Source organism: Trichomycterus rosablanca, chromosome 18 (assembly GCF_030014385.1).
Source record: "Trichomycterus rosablanca isolate fTriRos1 chromosome 18, fTriRos1.hap1, whole genome shotgun sequence".
Taxonomy (NCBI): Eukaryota; Metazoa; Chordata; class Actinopteri; order Siluriformes; family Trichomycteridae; genus Trichomycterus; species Trichomycterus rosablanca.
The window spans coordinates 21,560,829-21,576,726 of NC_086005.1; the positions used below are offsets into that span (position 1 = coordinate 21,560,829).

At 44.0% G+C, this 15,898-nt stretch overlaps 1 protein-coding gene across 6 annotated transcripts in view; it reads right to left on the reverse strand.

Moving 5' to 3' along the window:
- LOC134332965 (calcium/calmodulin-dependent protein kinase type II subunit beta) overlaps positions 1–15,898 on the reverse strand; it is a 71,567-nt gene that overhangs the window by 22,936 nt on the left and 32,733 nt on the right. For 3 of the 6 annotated variants that reach the window (XM_063014822.1, XM_063014820.1, XM_063014819.1), the window contains exons 6-13: positions 12,977–13,049; positions 12,373–12,475; positions 10,940–11,023; positions 10,348–10,442; positions 10,128–10,250; positions 8,630–8,713; positions 8,058–8,100; positions 1,040–1,120 (exon numbers count right to left, since the gene is read on the reverse strand). In XM_063014822.1, coding sequence (XP_062870892.1) covers positions 1,040–1,120; positions 8,058–8,100; positions 8,630–8,713; positions 10,128–10,250; positions 10,348–10,442; positions 10,940–11,023; positions 12,373–12,475; positions 12,977–13,049 — 686 coding nt within the window. The remainder of the gene's footprint in view (positions 1–1,039; positions 1,121–8,057; positions 8,101–8,629; positions 8,714–10,127; positions 10,251–10,347; positions 10,443–10,939; positions 11,024–12,372; positions 12,476–12,976; positions 13,050–15,898) is intronic. The other 3 variants (XM_063014824.1, XM_063014823.1, XM_063014821.1) reach the window with 1 other exon arrangement.

Consider the following 15,898-nt stretch of genomic DNA (forward strand, 5'->3'; position numbering starts at 1 on the left):
GGCACTGACACATCACAGCCCCATACCATGACAGACCCTGGCTTTTGGACTTGCTGATAACAGTCTGGATGGTCCTTTTCATCTTTGGTCCGGAGCACATGGCGTCCATATTTTCCAAAAACGATCCTAGAAGCCTCCGAGCACAGAGAAGTCGACGCCGCTTCTGGACATGGTTAAGATAAGGCTTCTTTTTTGCACAGTAAAGTTTTAAGTGGCATTTGTGCATGTAACTCTGTATTGTAGTGCTTGACAAAGGTTTGGCAAAGTAATCCCTCACCCATGTGGTTATATCAACTATTGTTGAGTGGCGGTTCTTGATGCAGTGCCATCTGAGGGATTGAAGATCACAGGCGTTCAGCTTAAGCAATCACCTGTTGACATCACCTGTTTGGAATCACATTATTATTTCGTTTTTTCACCTCATCACTAGCCCTAAATTGTCCATGTCCCAGCTTTTTTTGGAATGTGTTGCAGGCCTGAGCTACTAAAAATGTGGCGGTTGCTGGAGCCTATGCCAGCTTTTCAACGGGCTCAAGGCACAAAGTAACACCATAGACAGGGTGCCAGTCCATCGTAGGGCAGACACACAAACACCCATTCACCTACAGGGCAATTCAGTGTCTCCAATTAACCTGACTGCAGGTTTTTGGACTGTGGGACAAAACTGGAGCTCCCGGAGGAAACCCATTCCAACACGGGGAGAACATGCAAACTCCGCACAGAAAGGACCAGGACCGCCCCGCCTATGGATCGAACCCAGGACCTTCTTTCTGTGAGGCGACAGAGCTACCCACCGAGCCACCGTGCCGCCTGCAATGTTTAAATTGTGCAATCTGAGACAACTGAACAGGCTGAATCATTTTGGAAGTCACTGTATATAATTAATAGAACTGCACGTGATTCCAACTGCTCAGCTACTGTCACAGTGCAGGTGTGATTATGAGACAGCTGCGATCAGGACATGCTGCAGACGCCATGCTGAAATGTGAGGAGAGAAAAAGAGAAGAGTGAGAAAGTGAGATCCTCTGAGGAAGACTACCTTGTTCCACCAGGCCAGCAGCACCGGCTGCAGCGACAGCCGCCGCCGAGACCGTGGCCGGAGCTGTGGTTTGCCGGCCCACTGCCAGAGACACACAACCACAACAGACACACGGTGAGAGACGGGCAGTGAGGGGGAGAGAGGAGGAAAGAAAGAGGAAGGAGAGAGGAGCGATGTGTTAACTTGGAGAGGGTTAAAGTGAATTAGGTCCTGTCATCTGCACCGCCCGATGATTTCAGTGCAGGGCTTCAAAGAGGGAATCTGTGTGCTTAGCAAAGCTTCTGTCACGGCGAAATAAAAAGCAGTTCATTTTCTTGTCAGGCTTTTGCCGTCCGCATTAAACACATAGTTACAATCAACCAGACACAAATGATGCAACTGTAGCCTGCAGTTTCAAAACACAACACAGTACATTACTACTAATAACTAAAATAATATTGCAGCAGTATAATACACTGATCAGCCATAACATTAAAACCACCTCCTTGTTTCTACACTCACTGTCCATTTTATCAGCTCCACTTACCATATAGAAGCACTGTCTAGTTCTACAATTACTGACTGTAGTCCATCTGTTTCTCTACATACTCTCACAGGACCACCACAGAGTAGGTATTATTTAGGTGATGGATCATTCTCAGCACTGCAGTGACAATGACATGGTGGTGGTGTGTTAGTGTGTGTTGTGCTGGTATTAGTGAATCAGACACAGCAGCGCTGCTGGAGTTTTTAAATACCGTGTCCACTCACTGTCCACTCTATTAGACACACTTACGTAGTTGGTCCACCTTGTAGATGTAAAGTCAGATATGATCGCTCATCTATTGCTGCTGTTTGAGTTAGTCATCTTCTAGACCTTCATCAGTGGTCACAGGATGCTTATGGCTGGATATATTTGGTTTGTGGACTATTCTCAGTCCAGCAGTGACAGTGAGATAGATAGATAGATAGATAGATAGATAGATAGATAGATAGATAGATAGATAGATAGATAGATAGACACAGACAGACATAGATAGATAGATAGATAGATAGATAGATAGATAGATAGATAGATAGATAGATAGATAGATAGATAGATAGATAGATAGATAGATAGATACTTTATTAATCCTGAAGGAAATTGAGGCCTTTAAAATTGAGGTGTTTAAAAACTCCATCACTGCTGCTGTGTCTTATCCACTCATACCAGCACAACACACACTAACACACCACCACCATATCAGTGTCACTGCAGTGCTGAGAATGATCCACCACCCAAATAATACCTACTCTGTAGTGGTCCTGTGGGGGTCCTGACCATTGAAGAACAGCATGAAAAGGGGCTAACAAAGCATGCAGAGAAACAGATGGACTACAGTCAGTAATTGTAGAACTACAAAGTGCTCCTATATGGTAAGTGGAGCTGGAAAAATGGACAGTGTGTGTAGAAACAAGGAGGTGGTTTTAATGTTATGGCAGTGTATTGGGTTAGGTGTGTAGTATGATCAACTTAGCGCTAAACAGAACAAAAGAAGGGTGTATATTCGCCTGACACACACTCTACAGGCGCCCTAAGCAACAAAGGTCCTTACACAGCATTGATAACCCCACTGCTTAGTCTGGTCTTCCCCATCCAACAGACTGGAAGCCAATTTGTCTGCTGCAGGCATTAGAAGACACCCAGCTGACTGGTAGCAGAGCCGAGATTCGAACCCGAGAGCTCAGAATCTCGTTGCTGGTGTGCTAGTGGATTATCCCGCTGTGCCTCATAAGTCAGACACTAGAAATCATTGTTTCATCGACAAAGAAGTGATCTGGTCTTTCTTTCTTAGATATGGCCAGACCTGTGGCATCTCTAGGACAAGAACTTAAAGACCTCATGGAACAGTGAGTTCTACACACATAAGCTCACATCACTGCTGCTCCTCCCACCCAGAGAACATACCCAATCTGCTAGCAGCCCCCGGCCATGAATAGCTTGTGAAACAGTCAGGGTTTTAACTCTGGGCTACAGGGCAAATGCTGACTCCTAATTCTCTTGCTGGGTAATAAAGTCAAGCAGGGTGAACATTGTTAGTTCTAGAAAGATTTACACAATCAGAAATCATTACAATTGTAGAAGGATTCAGTAGAAGAAGCATGTTTTTAATACAACAACAGCTGTTTCGTTTGTAACAGCTGGTGAGCCTTTTAATATGTTTTAATTCAAGTTGCAGTTGGTAAAATGGTAGGAAATGGTAAACAGTGGGTTTATTTTGGTACTATTTCTGCTTGTGACACACTATTTGCATTGCACATAGCAACAGGCTACAATAAGACCAATAAAAAAATTATTTTATAGCAAACTCTTCGGCAGGGGATGTGGAATACAGTATCATGCCCACCTACCATGCCACTATTGCAAGGCACATATGACAGTGCTCGTTTCCTAAACAGCAGTCTCTGTGCCTCATTAAGAGCTCATTGCTGGCTTCTCTGCGTATCTGCTCTTTCTTTCTTTGATGACGTTATTGTGAAATCAGCTTTGCAACGTTTATTTTGCATTTCTGTGCATAGGGCTTTGATACACTGATCAGCCAAAACATTAAAACCACCTCGTTTCTACACTCACTGTCCATTTTATCAGCTCCACTTACCATATAGAAGCACTGTCTAGTTCTACAATTACTGACTGTAGTCCATCTGTTTCTCTACATACTCTCACAGGACCACCACAGAGTAGGTATTATTTAGGTGATGGATCATTCTCAGCACTGCAGTGACAATGACATGGTGGTGGTGTGTTAGTGTGTGTTGTGCTGGTATTAGTGAATCAGACACAGCAGCGCTGCTGGAGTTTTTAAATACCGTGTCCACTCACTGTCCACTCTATTAGACACACTTACGTAGTTGGTCCACCTTGTAGATGTAAAGTCAGATATGATCGCTCATCTATTGCTGCTGTTTGAGTTAGTCATCTTCTAGACCTTCATCAGTGGTCACAGGATGCTTATGGCTGGATATATTTGGTTTGTGGACTATTCTCAGTCCAGCAGTGACAGTGAGATAGATAGATAGATAGATAGATAGATAGATAGATAGATAGATAGATAGATAGATAGACACAGACAGACATAGATAGATAGATAGATAGATAGATAGATAGATAGATAGATAGATAGATAGATAGATAGATAGATAGATAGATAGATAGATACTTTATTAATCCTGAAGGAAATTGAGGCCTTTAAAATTGAGGTGTTTAAAAACTCCATCACTGCTGCTGTGTCTTATCCACTCATACCAGCACAACACACACTAACACACCACCACCATATCAGTGTCACTGCAGTGCTGAGAATGATCCACCACCCAAATAATACCTACTCTGTAGTGGTCCTGTGGGGGTCCTGACCATTGAAGAACAGCATGAAAAGGGGCTAACAAAGCATGCAGAGAAACAGATGGACTACAGTCAGTAATTGTAGAACTACAAAGTGCTCCTATATGGTAAGTGGAGCTGGAAAAATGGACAGTGTGTGTAGAAACAAGGAGGTGGTTTTAATGTTATGGCAGTGTATTGGGTTAGGTGTGTAGTATGATCAACTTAGCGCTAAACAGAACAAAAGAAGGGTGTATATTCGCCTGACACACACTCTACAGGCGCCCTAAGCAACAAAGGTCCTTACACAGCATTGATAACCCCACTGCTTAGTCTGGTCTTCCCCATCCAACAGACTGGAAGCCAATTTGTCTGCTGCAGGCATTAGAAGACACCCAGCTGACTGGTAGCAGAGCCGAGATTCGAACCCGAGAGCTCAGAATCTCGTTGCTGGTGTGCTAGTGGATTATCCCGCTGTGCCTCATAAGTCAGACACTAGAAATCATTGTTTCATCGACAAAGAAGTGATCTGGTCTTTCTTTCTTAGATATGGCCAGACCTGTGGCATCTCTAGGACAAGAACTTAAAGACCTCATGGAACAGTGAGTTCTACACACATAAGCTCACATCACTGCTGCTCCTCCCACCCAGAGAACATACCCAATCTGCTAGCAGCCCCCGGCCATGAATAGCTTGTGAAACAGTCAGGGTTTTAACTCTGGGCTACAGGGCAAATGCTGACTCCTAATTCTCTTGCTGGGTAATAAAGTCAAGCAGGGTGAACATTGTTAGTTCTAGAAAGATTTACACAATCAGAAATCATTACAATTGTAGAAGGATTCAGTAGAAGAAGCATGTTTTTAATACAACAACAGCTGTTTCGTTTGTAACAGCTGGTGAGCCTTTTAATATGTTTTAATTCAAGTTGCAGTTGGTAAAATGGTAGGAAATGGTAAACAGTGGGTTTATTTTGGTACTATTTCTGCTTGTGACACACTATTTGCATTGCACATAGCAACAGGCTACAATAAGACCAATAAAAAAATTATTTTATAGCAAACTCTTCGGCAGGGGATGTGGAATACAGTATCATGCCCACCTACCATGCCACTATTGCAAGGCACATATGACAGTGCTCGTTTCCTAAACAGCAGTCTCTGTGCCTCATTAAGAGCTCATTGCTGGCTTCTCTGCGTATCTGCTCTTTCTTTCTTTGATGACGTTATTGTGAAATCAGCTTTGCAACGTTTATTTTGCATTTCTGTGCATAGGGCTTTGATACACTGATCAGCCAAAACATTAAAACCACCTCGTTTCTACACTCACTGTCCATTTTATCAGCTCCACTTACCATATAGAAGCACTTTAAAGTTCTACAATTACTGACTGTAGTACATCTGTTTCTCTACATACTTCTTAGCCTGCTTTCACCTGGTTCTTCAATGGTCAGGACAACCACAGGTATTATTTAGGTGGTGGATCATTCTCAGCACTGTAGTGACACTTACATGGTGGTGGTGTGTTAGTGTGTGTTGTGCTGGTATGAGTGGATCAGACACAGAAGCGCTGATGGAGTTTTTAAACACCTCACCTCACTGCTTGACTGAGAATAGTCCACCAACCTAAAATATCCAGCCAACAGCGCCCTTTGACCACTGATGAAGGTCTACAAGATGACCAACTCAAACAGCAGCAATAGATGAGCGATCGTCTCCGACTTTACATCTACAAGGTGGACCAACTAGGTAGGAGTGTCCAATAGAGTGGACAGTGAGTGGACACGGTATTTAAAAACTCCAGCAGCGCTGCTGTGTCTGATCCACTCATACCAGCACAACACACACTAACACAGCACCCTGGTGGTCCTGAGTCCTGACCATTGAAGAACAGCATGAAGCGGGGGTAACAAAGCATACAAAGAAACAGATGGACTACAGTCAGTAATTGAAGAACTACAAAGTGCTTCTATATGGTAAGTGGAGCTGATAAACTGAACATTGAGTGTAGAAACAAGGAGGTGGTTTTAATGTTATGGCTGATCAGTTTATAATTATTCATTTGTGGTTTTAGTTATGTTGTCCACCCACGTGAACATCTGAACGTGTAGGTGTGAATGACGCTTGGACGCTCCTCCATCTCCTCTCGAACTAACACACCCCTCAGAATGAGGTAATTACAGCAGTCAGAGCTTAGAGTGAGATGCAAAAAATTGGACTAACGCAGATGAAGAACTGAAAGAGAAAAAGAACTGATCTAAATGTTTCGTTAGAACGAGCGCACTGTCGCTGCCGCCCACCGACCTGCTGTTTGAGCGTGAGTGTGTACGAGTGTATCTGTGTGTGGCGGGCGTGTGTGAAAGAGCAGATGCTTCATTAGAGCAGACATAAATCACATGTTATTATAAACGCCAGTTGCGACACACATTTCTGTACAGAGTCTTACGCCCAGGAACCCTAATTCTCTATACAGCTGGTACAGTGTATGCAATTACTGAACCTTCTGGACTGCATACACACACAGTATCTAGAGCAGCACTCCGTCTCTCAGACTGACATACACTATATGGCCCAAAAGCTTGTTAGACATCTAATTCCAAAGCAATGTGGATAGTTATGGATTCCCTTACTTTTGAAGCTAGAACAGCCTCTACTCTTCTGGGAATGCTTTTATCACATTTTGGAGTATGTACTGTATGTCAGGGGTAATCTGAATTAAAACCACCTCCTTGTTTCTACACTCACTGTCCATGTTATCAGCTCCACTTACCATATATAAGCACTTTGTAGTTCTACAATTACTGACTGTAGTCCATTTGTTTCTTTGCATTCTTTGTTAGCCCCCTTTCACCCTGTTCTTCAATAGTCAGGACTAGTTAGTGTTAGTGTGTGTTGTGCTGGTATAAGTGGATCAGACACAGCAGACACCTCACTGTCACTGCTGGACTGAAAATCGTCCACCGAGCAAAAATATCCAGCCAACAGCGCCCTGTGGGCAGCGTCCTGTGACCGCTGATGAAGGTCTAGAAGATGACCAACTCAAACAGCAGCAATAGATGTGCGATCGTCTCTGACTTTACATCTACAAGGTGGACCAACTAGGTAGGAGTGTCTAATAGAGTGGACAGTGAGTGGACACGGTATTTAAAAACTCCAGCAGCGCTGCTGTGTCTGATCCACTCATACCAGCACAACACACACTAACACACCACCACCATGTCAGTGTCACTGCAGTGCTGAGAATGATCCACCACCTAAATAATACCTGCTCTGTGGTGGTCCTGTGGGGGTCCTGACCATTGAAGAACAGGGTGAAAGCAGGCTAAAAAAGGTATGTAGAGAAACACATGGACTACAGTCAGTAATTTTAGAACTACAAAGTGCTTCTATATGGTAAGTGGAGCTGATAAAATGGACAGTGAATGTAGAAACAAGGATGTGGCTGAGGTGTCCACTCACTTTTGGCCATTTAGTGTATGTCCACAAACTCAATACTCCAATAATGCTGTGTAGTCTTATTCTCTATTCTAGAGTGTCATCTGGCTGCTTATGTGCCAGTCCATCAAACTAGTGCCACATGGTCCTGACGTGCGAGCTTTTGCTTTGGTTTCATTGAGCCCGGACAAAAATAGAGATAAAAAGCTCCCACTGGAGTCATTTAGGATTGTTGTCTACTTACCGGAGAAGTTGCGAGACACCAGCATGGTGGTGAGAATGGCACCCTGAGGAATAAACAGTTCACAGAGCAAAGGATTAAAGAACACGAGCAGTGAGAAAACATGTCTTAGCCCTTTTCCACAGACAAAGTGCCAATGTTCTTGCATGCATCTAACATCTTGCAGTGTTCCTTACATTTACTTTGACTTTTATTTGATTGCAGACAGGATGAACCTGAGATATTTCATGTTTTATCTGCTCAACTTCATTTAATGCGTTAATATACCTCCATTCCTGCATTTCAGGCCTGCAACACATTCCAAAAAAAGTTGGGACAGTAAAGCATTTACCACTTTGTAATGTTGCCATTCCTTTTCACCACACTTCAAAGACGTTTAGGCACCGAGGATACCAAGTGATTTAGTGTTTCAGTTTTTATTTGGTCCCATTCTTCCTGCAAACATGTCACCCTGGGGTTGTAATTGCTCGGCTCTTAACCTAGCGTAACATTTTCTTCAAAATGTTTCCCGACTACCTGAACCACTACAGGCACCATGTCTGTGGAAAAGTGGTCTCAGTAAGGGACTGCCAGACCTTGAGTTTTCTCCTGGCGTTGAACTTCTTCAGGCACTCGACTGTCTCTTGCCTGTGCATCATGGAGGCCACTGTCGAGCGTTGCTGTGAGTGAGAAAGAGAATGAGTTAGATTACACCAAGCTGTGTCTTACAGTTACACCGACCAGGCATAACATTATGACCACTGATAGGTGAAGTAAATAACACTGATTATCTCTATATCAGGGCACCTGTTAGTAGGTGGGGTATATTAGGCAGCAAGTGAACATTTTATCCTCAAAGTTGATGTTAGAAGCAGGAAAAATGAACAAGCGTGAGGATTTAAACGAGTTTGACAAGGGCCAGATTGTGATGGCTAGACGACTGGGTCAGAGCATCTCCAAAACTGCAGCTCTTGTGGGGTGTTCCCGGTCTGCAGTGGTCAGTATCTATCAGAAGTGGTCCAAGGAAGGAACAGTGGTAAACCGGCGACAGGGTCATGGGCGGCCAAGGCTCATTGATGCCCGTAACCAACAGACGAGCTACTGTAGCTCAAACTGCTGAAGAAGTTAATGCTGGTTCTGATAGAAAGGTGTCAGAATACAGAGTGCGTCGCAGTTGCAGGGCTGTTTTGGCAGCAAAATAATGTTATGCTTCATCTGTGTATATAAAACATCTGTAATGTCTCTATCCAAAGCGACTTACAATACTGTGACAGTGTACAGTCTAAGCATTTGAGATTTTAAAGGGCTTGCTCAAGGGTCCAACAGTGGCAGCCTGGCAGTGGTAGGGTTTGAACCAGTGACCTTCTGATTACTAGTCCAGTAGTTCACTGAGCACTTTATTAGGCACATCTGGTGTGTACATTCAGTGAATTTATTATGAGCTACATCTACCACAGTTTGTGGGTATACAATTGCTATCTGTAGCTCTGTACAATTCCCCCTGTCACCCCTCTGTACTCGATTTATCAATTGCCATTTACGTTAAAGACCACCATCCAGATAATGATTTGGTGGTGGACCATTCTTAGCACTGGTATTGGTGGTGTGTGTTGTACTTGTATCTTTCTGGTAGAGGAGTGGCACGGTGGCTAAGTGGGTAGCACTGTCGCCTCACAGCAAGAAGGTCCTGGGTTTGATCCCCAGGTCTGGCGGTCCAGGTACTTTCTGTGTAGAGTTTGCGTGTCTGAGTGGGTTTACCCCAGGAGCTCCGGTTTCCTCCCACAGTCCAGAAGTGCAAGTGAGGTGAATTGGAGATACAAAATCGTCCATGACTGTGTTTGACATTAAAATCCCAGTAACATTACTGCACCTGCTACACTTCTACAAATACAACACACACTACCATGTCATTTAATTCCAACCCAAATAACATGTAATCAGGGTTGAGTTGGCAACATGGAGAACAGAACCCTACTGTTGTGCAGCATTCACACTGCTGCACCACTGTGCTGTCATAATCTTCTTAGTATTATTATATAACATGGTGGGTTTTTGTGTGTGTGTGTGTGTGTGTGTGTGTGTTTGGATACTTACGCAGACCCATGGGTGTTTGAGAGCTTCTTGTGCAGTGATCCTCTTGGCTGGGTTGATGGTGAGCATCTGGTTAATGAGGTTCTTTGCTTCAGGTGTGACCGTGTCCCACTCTGGAGAAGGAAACTAAGGGACAGCAGAAACAAACCCATACAAAATAATCAAACGTTTAAGTGACGTGTATATTTACAAAGGTATGTTTGAAAAAAAATCCAGAGCTTACATCATAAGCCCCGGCTTTGATCTGCTGGTAGAGTTTGTGCTGGTCCTCATCCCAAAAAGGTGGATATCCAACAAGCAGAATGTACAGGATAACACCTGTGTAGACAGTGAAGTTGATGAACTGGAGCATAAATGTAGTCCTTACCACGTAGTTCCTGTACATTTGTTTTCTTCCCCCCATTTATCCCCTAATTTAGTCATTTCCAATGACCCTCAATCTGATCAAAGTGAGCCGGATCACCACACGCCCGCTCTGACGTGTCCAATCTGTGGCCGCTTCTTATCATCTGCCAGTGTTGGGTTCCCACATAGAGCCGTATCTACATGTATGTACAGGCAGCCACGCTAAGCTCCATGTGCCACCCCCCCCCCCCCTGTAGCCATGTGACCAGTCCCAAAGATCGCATAACACAATGGCAGTGGGAAAAGACCCCATCTGACCCTCCCTTCCTCAAACACGGCCAACAATCAAGTTTGTCTGGATGCTTAGTCTGGTCGGTTGCTCTGCTAAAATTTGAACTCCACATCGTGTGCACATCTGTGGTCATGTACTGAAGACAGGATAGAGCTGCCACACAGATGACTTTACTCACCACAAGCCCAAATGTCCACAGGTTTCCCATAAGCCTCTTTCCTTAGCACCTCAGGAGACAGGTAACCAGGTGTACCAGCAAATCCTGGACATAGTTAATATTTAAAAAGTATTAAAAAGAGTCGAGACAATAAGCAGTTATGACAACAGGTCCTTCATACATCTACCCTTACTGAGGAGGGTCGTAACTGACACACGGCCCCTCCAACACACTGCTGTCAGACACACACTGCTCTCCACTAGTCTCAACTGCACCAGCAATAAGAAATCCCTTTGGTCTGCCTACCCTCAGACATAGCCAATCATGTTGGTTGGTGCCCTAACGACTCATGGCAAAGCTGATATTCGAACTTCAGATCTTGTGCACAAGTGTTTTTATTTGCAAATTTGGGCTTGTCAGCGAATTTAACTGTTTTCGGTACACCAAGAGAGATGTTAGTTGACATGCTAGCACGTTGTGCCACCTCATCCCATTGTTTTCTTTTTTTTATATATTTTCTTTATGCGTTTTCTCCCCTTTTTCTCCCTTTAGAGCGTCCAATTGCCCCATTGCATCATGCTTCATCTCCACCAATGCCAATCTCTGCTCTGATTGAGGAGAACGAAGCTAACCCACGCCCCCTCCGAGACGTGGGCAGCATGCCGTATGCATCTTATAACCTACACTTTGACACTCTTTTTCTCATCTCTGTGCAGGCGCCATCAATCAGCCAGCAGAGGTCGTAATTGCACCAGTCATGAGAGAGAGACCCTATCCGGCTTAGTCCCGCCCATATATACAACAGGCCTATCGTTGCTCATGTGGCCGCTCAGCCTCAGCTGGCAAGGCAGAGCTGAGATTCGATACGATGTATTCGAGATCCCAGCTCTGGTCGCAGCGTTTTTTTTTTTTTTACCGCTGCGCCACCTGAGCGGCTAACGTCATGTTTTACACTTTGGTTACATCCAAGACAGAAACGGTAGGTTATATTGAACACAGTCATGGACAATTTAGTGTCTCCAATTCACCTCACTTGCATGTTTTTGGACTGTGGGAGGAAACCGGAGCACCCGGAGGAAACCCACGCAGACACGGGACATAAATATGAAAGACTATATAAATGAACTATATAAACAACAATTGGTTAATATTTTATCCTGTTATTTTCTTTTAGTCTCTGATTAGTGTGTCGAGGACAATAGAGTTTAAGTAATGGACTGGACAGTTTTGGATGATTAGACTTTTTTTATTTCACTTACCTAAGAGGAAAAATCTCATTGACAATGCTTCATTACACACATTCAAAAACTGCAAAAGCTCAAGTGTAGAAATGATCATTTAAAAAAACACCAGGTTGTTCATGTGTGAAATAGTACAATGATAGAGAATAGCACTTAAATAACTGGTAATCAGACAGGTTTTAAGAGGAAAATCGGCTTACAGTGGCTACTTACCAAACCAGGCTTGCTGTTCTCCTTGCACCTCAATGGCCAAACCAAAATCAGCAAGCTTCACTGCTGCGTTCTTGCATTTGCTGGCCAAGAGCAGGTTCTCTGGCTAAAAGGGAACACCAGGGGTGTGTGTGAACAAATACACAAAGAACCCAATTCATATAATCACTTCTATACGATGTACACCGATCAGCCATAACATTAAAGCACTTTGTAGTTCTACAATTACTGACTGTGGTCCATCTGTTTCTCTGCATGCTTTGTTAGCCCCCTTTCATGCTGTTCATCAATGGTCAGGACCCCCACAGGACCACTACACTGTCCAAAAGTATATGGCCAAAAGTATGTTAACAACTAGCCATAAATTCATATTGAACTGGTGTTCTGAGTAGACCACTGATGTTCCTCCACACTAAATGTCTTTATATAGTTAATTTTATACACCTTTTAGAACTTCTATGTTTATGAGAGGTGTCCACATACTTTCAGGCCATATTGTGTAACAATACAGAGATAAATCACTTTTTTGATTGACATTACCACTAGTATGTGCAGGTAAACACAAACGTGTGCAAGCATGCAGAAACAAAGAGGCTTCATCACTTACCTTGAGATCTCGGTGCACCACACCCATTTGGTGGCAGTGAAGCACCGCCTCCAAGATCTGCTGGATGCAATGACTGCATGCAAACACCAGGGGGCGTGTGTTAGTCAGAGCAGTGCTACATACTCGTGCACAGGCACAGGCAGGGAAATAGGGGCATCAGGATAAAAAACACTAAACCTGCAGTGTCAGCATGGTTTAAAACACATACACTGTTTCATAAAGGTGGAATTCTTCTGCATACATTAATACTGAAAGAAGAGGTTAAGGAATTATATACAATTACTGTTATGGCTGCTGACTGAGGTCTGACGTTGCTAAAAGAGAAGAGTTTTCATGATAGCTCACCGGTTAAAATGCTGGACTACTGATTATATATACATGGGCGAGCGTAAGGATTTGAGCGAGTTTGACAAGGGCCAAATTGTGATGGCTAGACGACTGGGTCAGAGCATCTCCAAAACTGCAGCTCTGGTGGGAGTGTTCCCAGTCTGCAGTGGTCAATATCTATCAAAAGTGGTCCAAGGTAGGAACAGGGTCATGGGCAGCCAAGGCTAATCGATGCACGTGGGGAGCGAGGGCTGACACGTTTGGTCCGATCCAACAGACGAGCAATGTTTTGCTGGGAAACCTTGGGTCCTGCCATCCTTGTGGATGTTACTTTGACACGTACCACCTACCTAAGCATCGTTGCAGACCGTGTACACCCTTTCATGGAAACGGTATTCCCTGATGGCTGTGGCCTCTTTCAGCAGAATGATGCGCTCTGCCACAAAGCAAAAATGCTTCAGGAATGGTTTGAGGAGCACAACAACGAGTTTGAGGTGTTGACTTGGCCAAATGTCCAAATTCCCCAGATCTCAATCCAATCGAGCATCTGTGGGATGCGCTGGACAAACAAGTCCGATCCATGGAGGCCCCACCTCACAACTTACAGGAGTTAAAGGATCTGCTGATAACATCTTGGTGCCAGATACCACAGCACACCTTCAGGGGTCTAGTGGAGTCATGCCGCGACTGGTCAGGGCTGTTTTGGCAGCAAAAGTGGGACCAAAACAATATTAGGAATATGGTGGTAATGTTATGCCTGATCGGTGTATATATTTATATTACACCAGTGACTTGTAGATTATCACAGTGAACCGTATTGTGTACTTTACGACTCATTGTGCCGCCTCAACCAGACAGAAAGAGTTGAGGTTGCAGTGGTGGTGTGAACATACTCTCTGTCATTTCCTGTCTCTGCCAAGCTAGTAGCACCACTGAAACTCTGATTTGGAAGCTTAAACTTTCTCTGGTGGTGGTCTAGCATATAACACTGCCACATTACCAGAGCACTTCTGTGAAAGATTTAAAATAACAATGCAATAATGACACTATCATCAGCTGTTTATTACATTTGGAGCGGCCTTTACGGTCACATTTTGCAGACTATGCACTTACACTATATTGCCAAAAGTATTCGCTCGTCTGCCTTCACACGCATATGAACTTGAGTGACATCCCATTCTTAATTCATAGGGTTTAATATGATGTCGACCCACCCTTCGCACCTATAACAGCTTCAACTCTTCTGGGAAGGCTTTCCACAAGGTTTAGGAGTGTGTTTATGGCAATTGTTGACCATTCTTCCAGAAGCGCATTGTTGAGGTCAGACACTGATGTTGGACAAGAAGGCCTGTCTCACAGCCTCCGCTCTAATTCATCCCAAAGGTGTTCTATCGGGTTGAGGTCAGGACTCTGTGCAGGCCACTCAAGTTCTTCCACACTGTCCATATCCTCCTTCCGACACCTTTTCCACTTCCAACAAATTTCCACACACCATTTCTTCTCGTCACTCCAGAGAACACGTCTCCACTGCTCTAGAGTCCAGTGGCGGTGTGCTTTACACCACTGCATCCGACACTTTGCATTGCGCTTGGTGATGTAAGGCTTGGATGCAGCTGCTCAGCCATGGAAACCCATTCCATGAAGCTCTCTACACACTGTTCTTGAGCTAATCTGAAGGCCACATGAAGTTTGGAGGTCTGTAGTGATTGACTGAAGTTGGCGACCTCTGCGCACTATGCGCCTCAGCATCCGCTGACCCCGCTCTGTCATTTTATGAGTTGCTGTCGTTCCCAATCGCTTCCACTTTGTTACAATACCACTGACAGTTGACTGTGGAATATTTAGTAGCGAGGAAATTTCACGACTGGACTTGTTGCACAGGTGGCATCCTATGACGGTACCATGCTGGAATTCACTGAGCTCCTGAGAGTGACCCATTCTTTCACTAATGTTTGTAGAAGCAGGCTGCATGCCTAGGTGCTTGGTTTTATACCCATGTGGCCATGGAAGTGATTGGAACACCTGAATAACCCAAGGGGTGGTTAAGTTGGTTAAGTGGTGGGTCACATAAATGGTGGGTCTCAGAAATGGTTTAGTAATTTAAATTAAAATAGCACATCACCGTCACCAGCACAGTAAAAACCATAGTTGATTATTTATCATCTCCTGGAGTCATGTAGTATTCTGAAAGGATTCCCAAGGTTTTAGCATGACCCATCCTGCACCACGTTACCATTGGAAAACACATTTTCTGTGTAATCACCCACCATTCTTTAAGTGCCAAAACTCTTACTTTTGTTTATGGTTAAAGTATCTCTAAGCTGGTTTAGATTACTAACCAGGAAGGCTATAAGAAGATTTCTCAGAGTATGCATGTACTGCACATTGCTGTGTCTGATGCAGATGTAAAAAGCTAATAGTACAATTGTCTTTTTTCTGCGGAACATTTACACCTCAATGCTGTGGTACTGACACAGGAAGCTCCAACCGATGCCATACCACTACAGCAGTCCTACACACCCCCACACCACCAGCCACAAAAAGAAAGAGAAAGAGAATAAGACAGTAAGAAGAAAAAGAGACCAAAAATGGGGT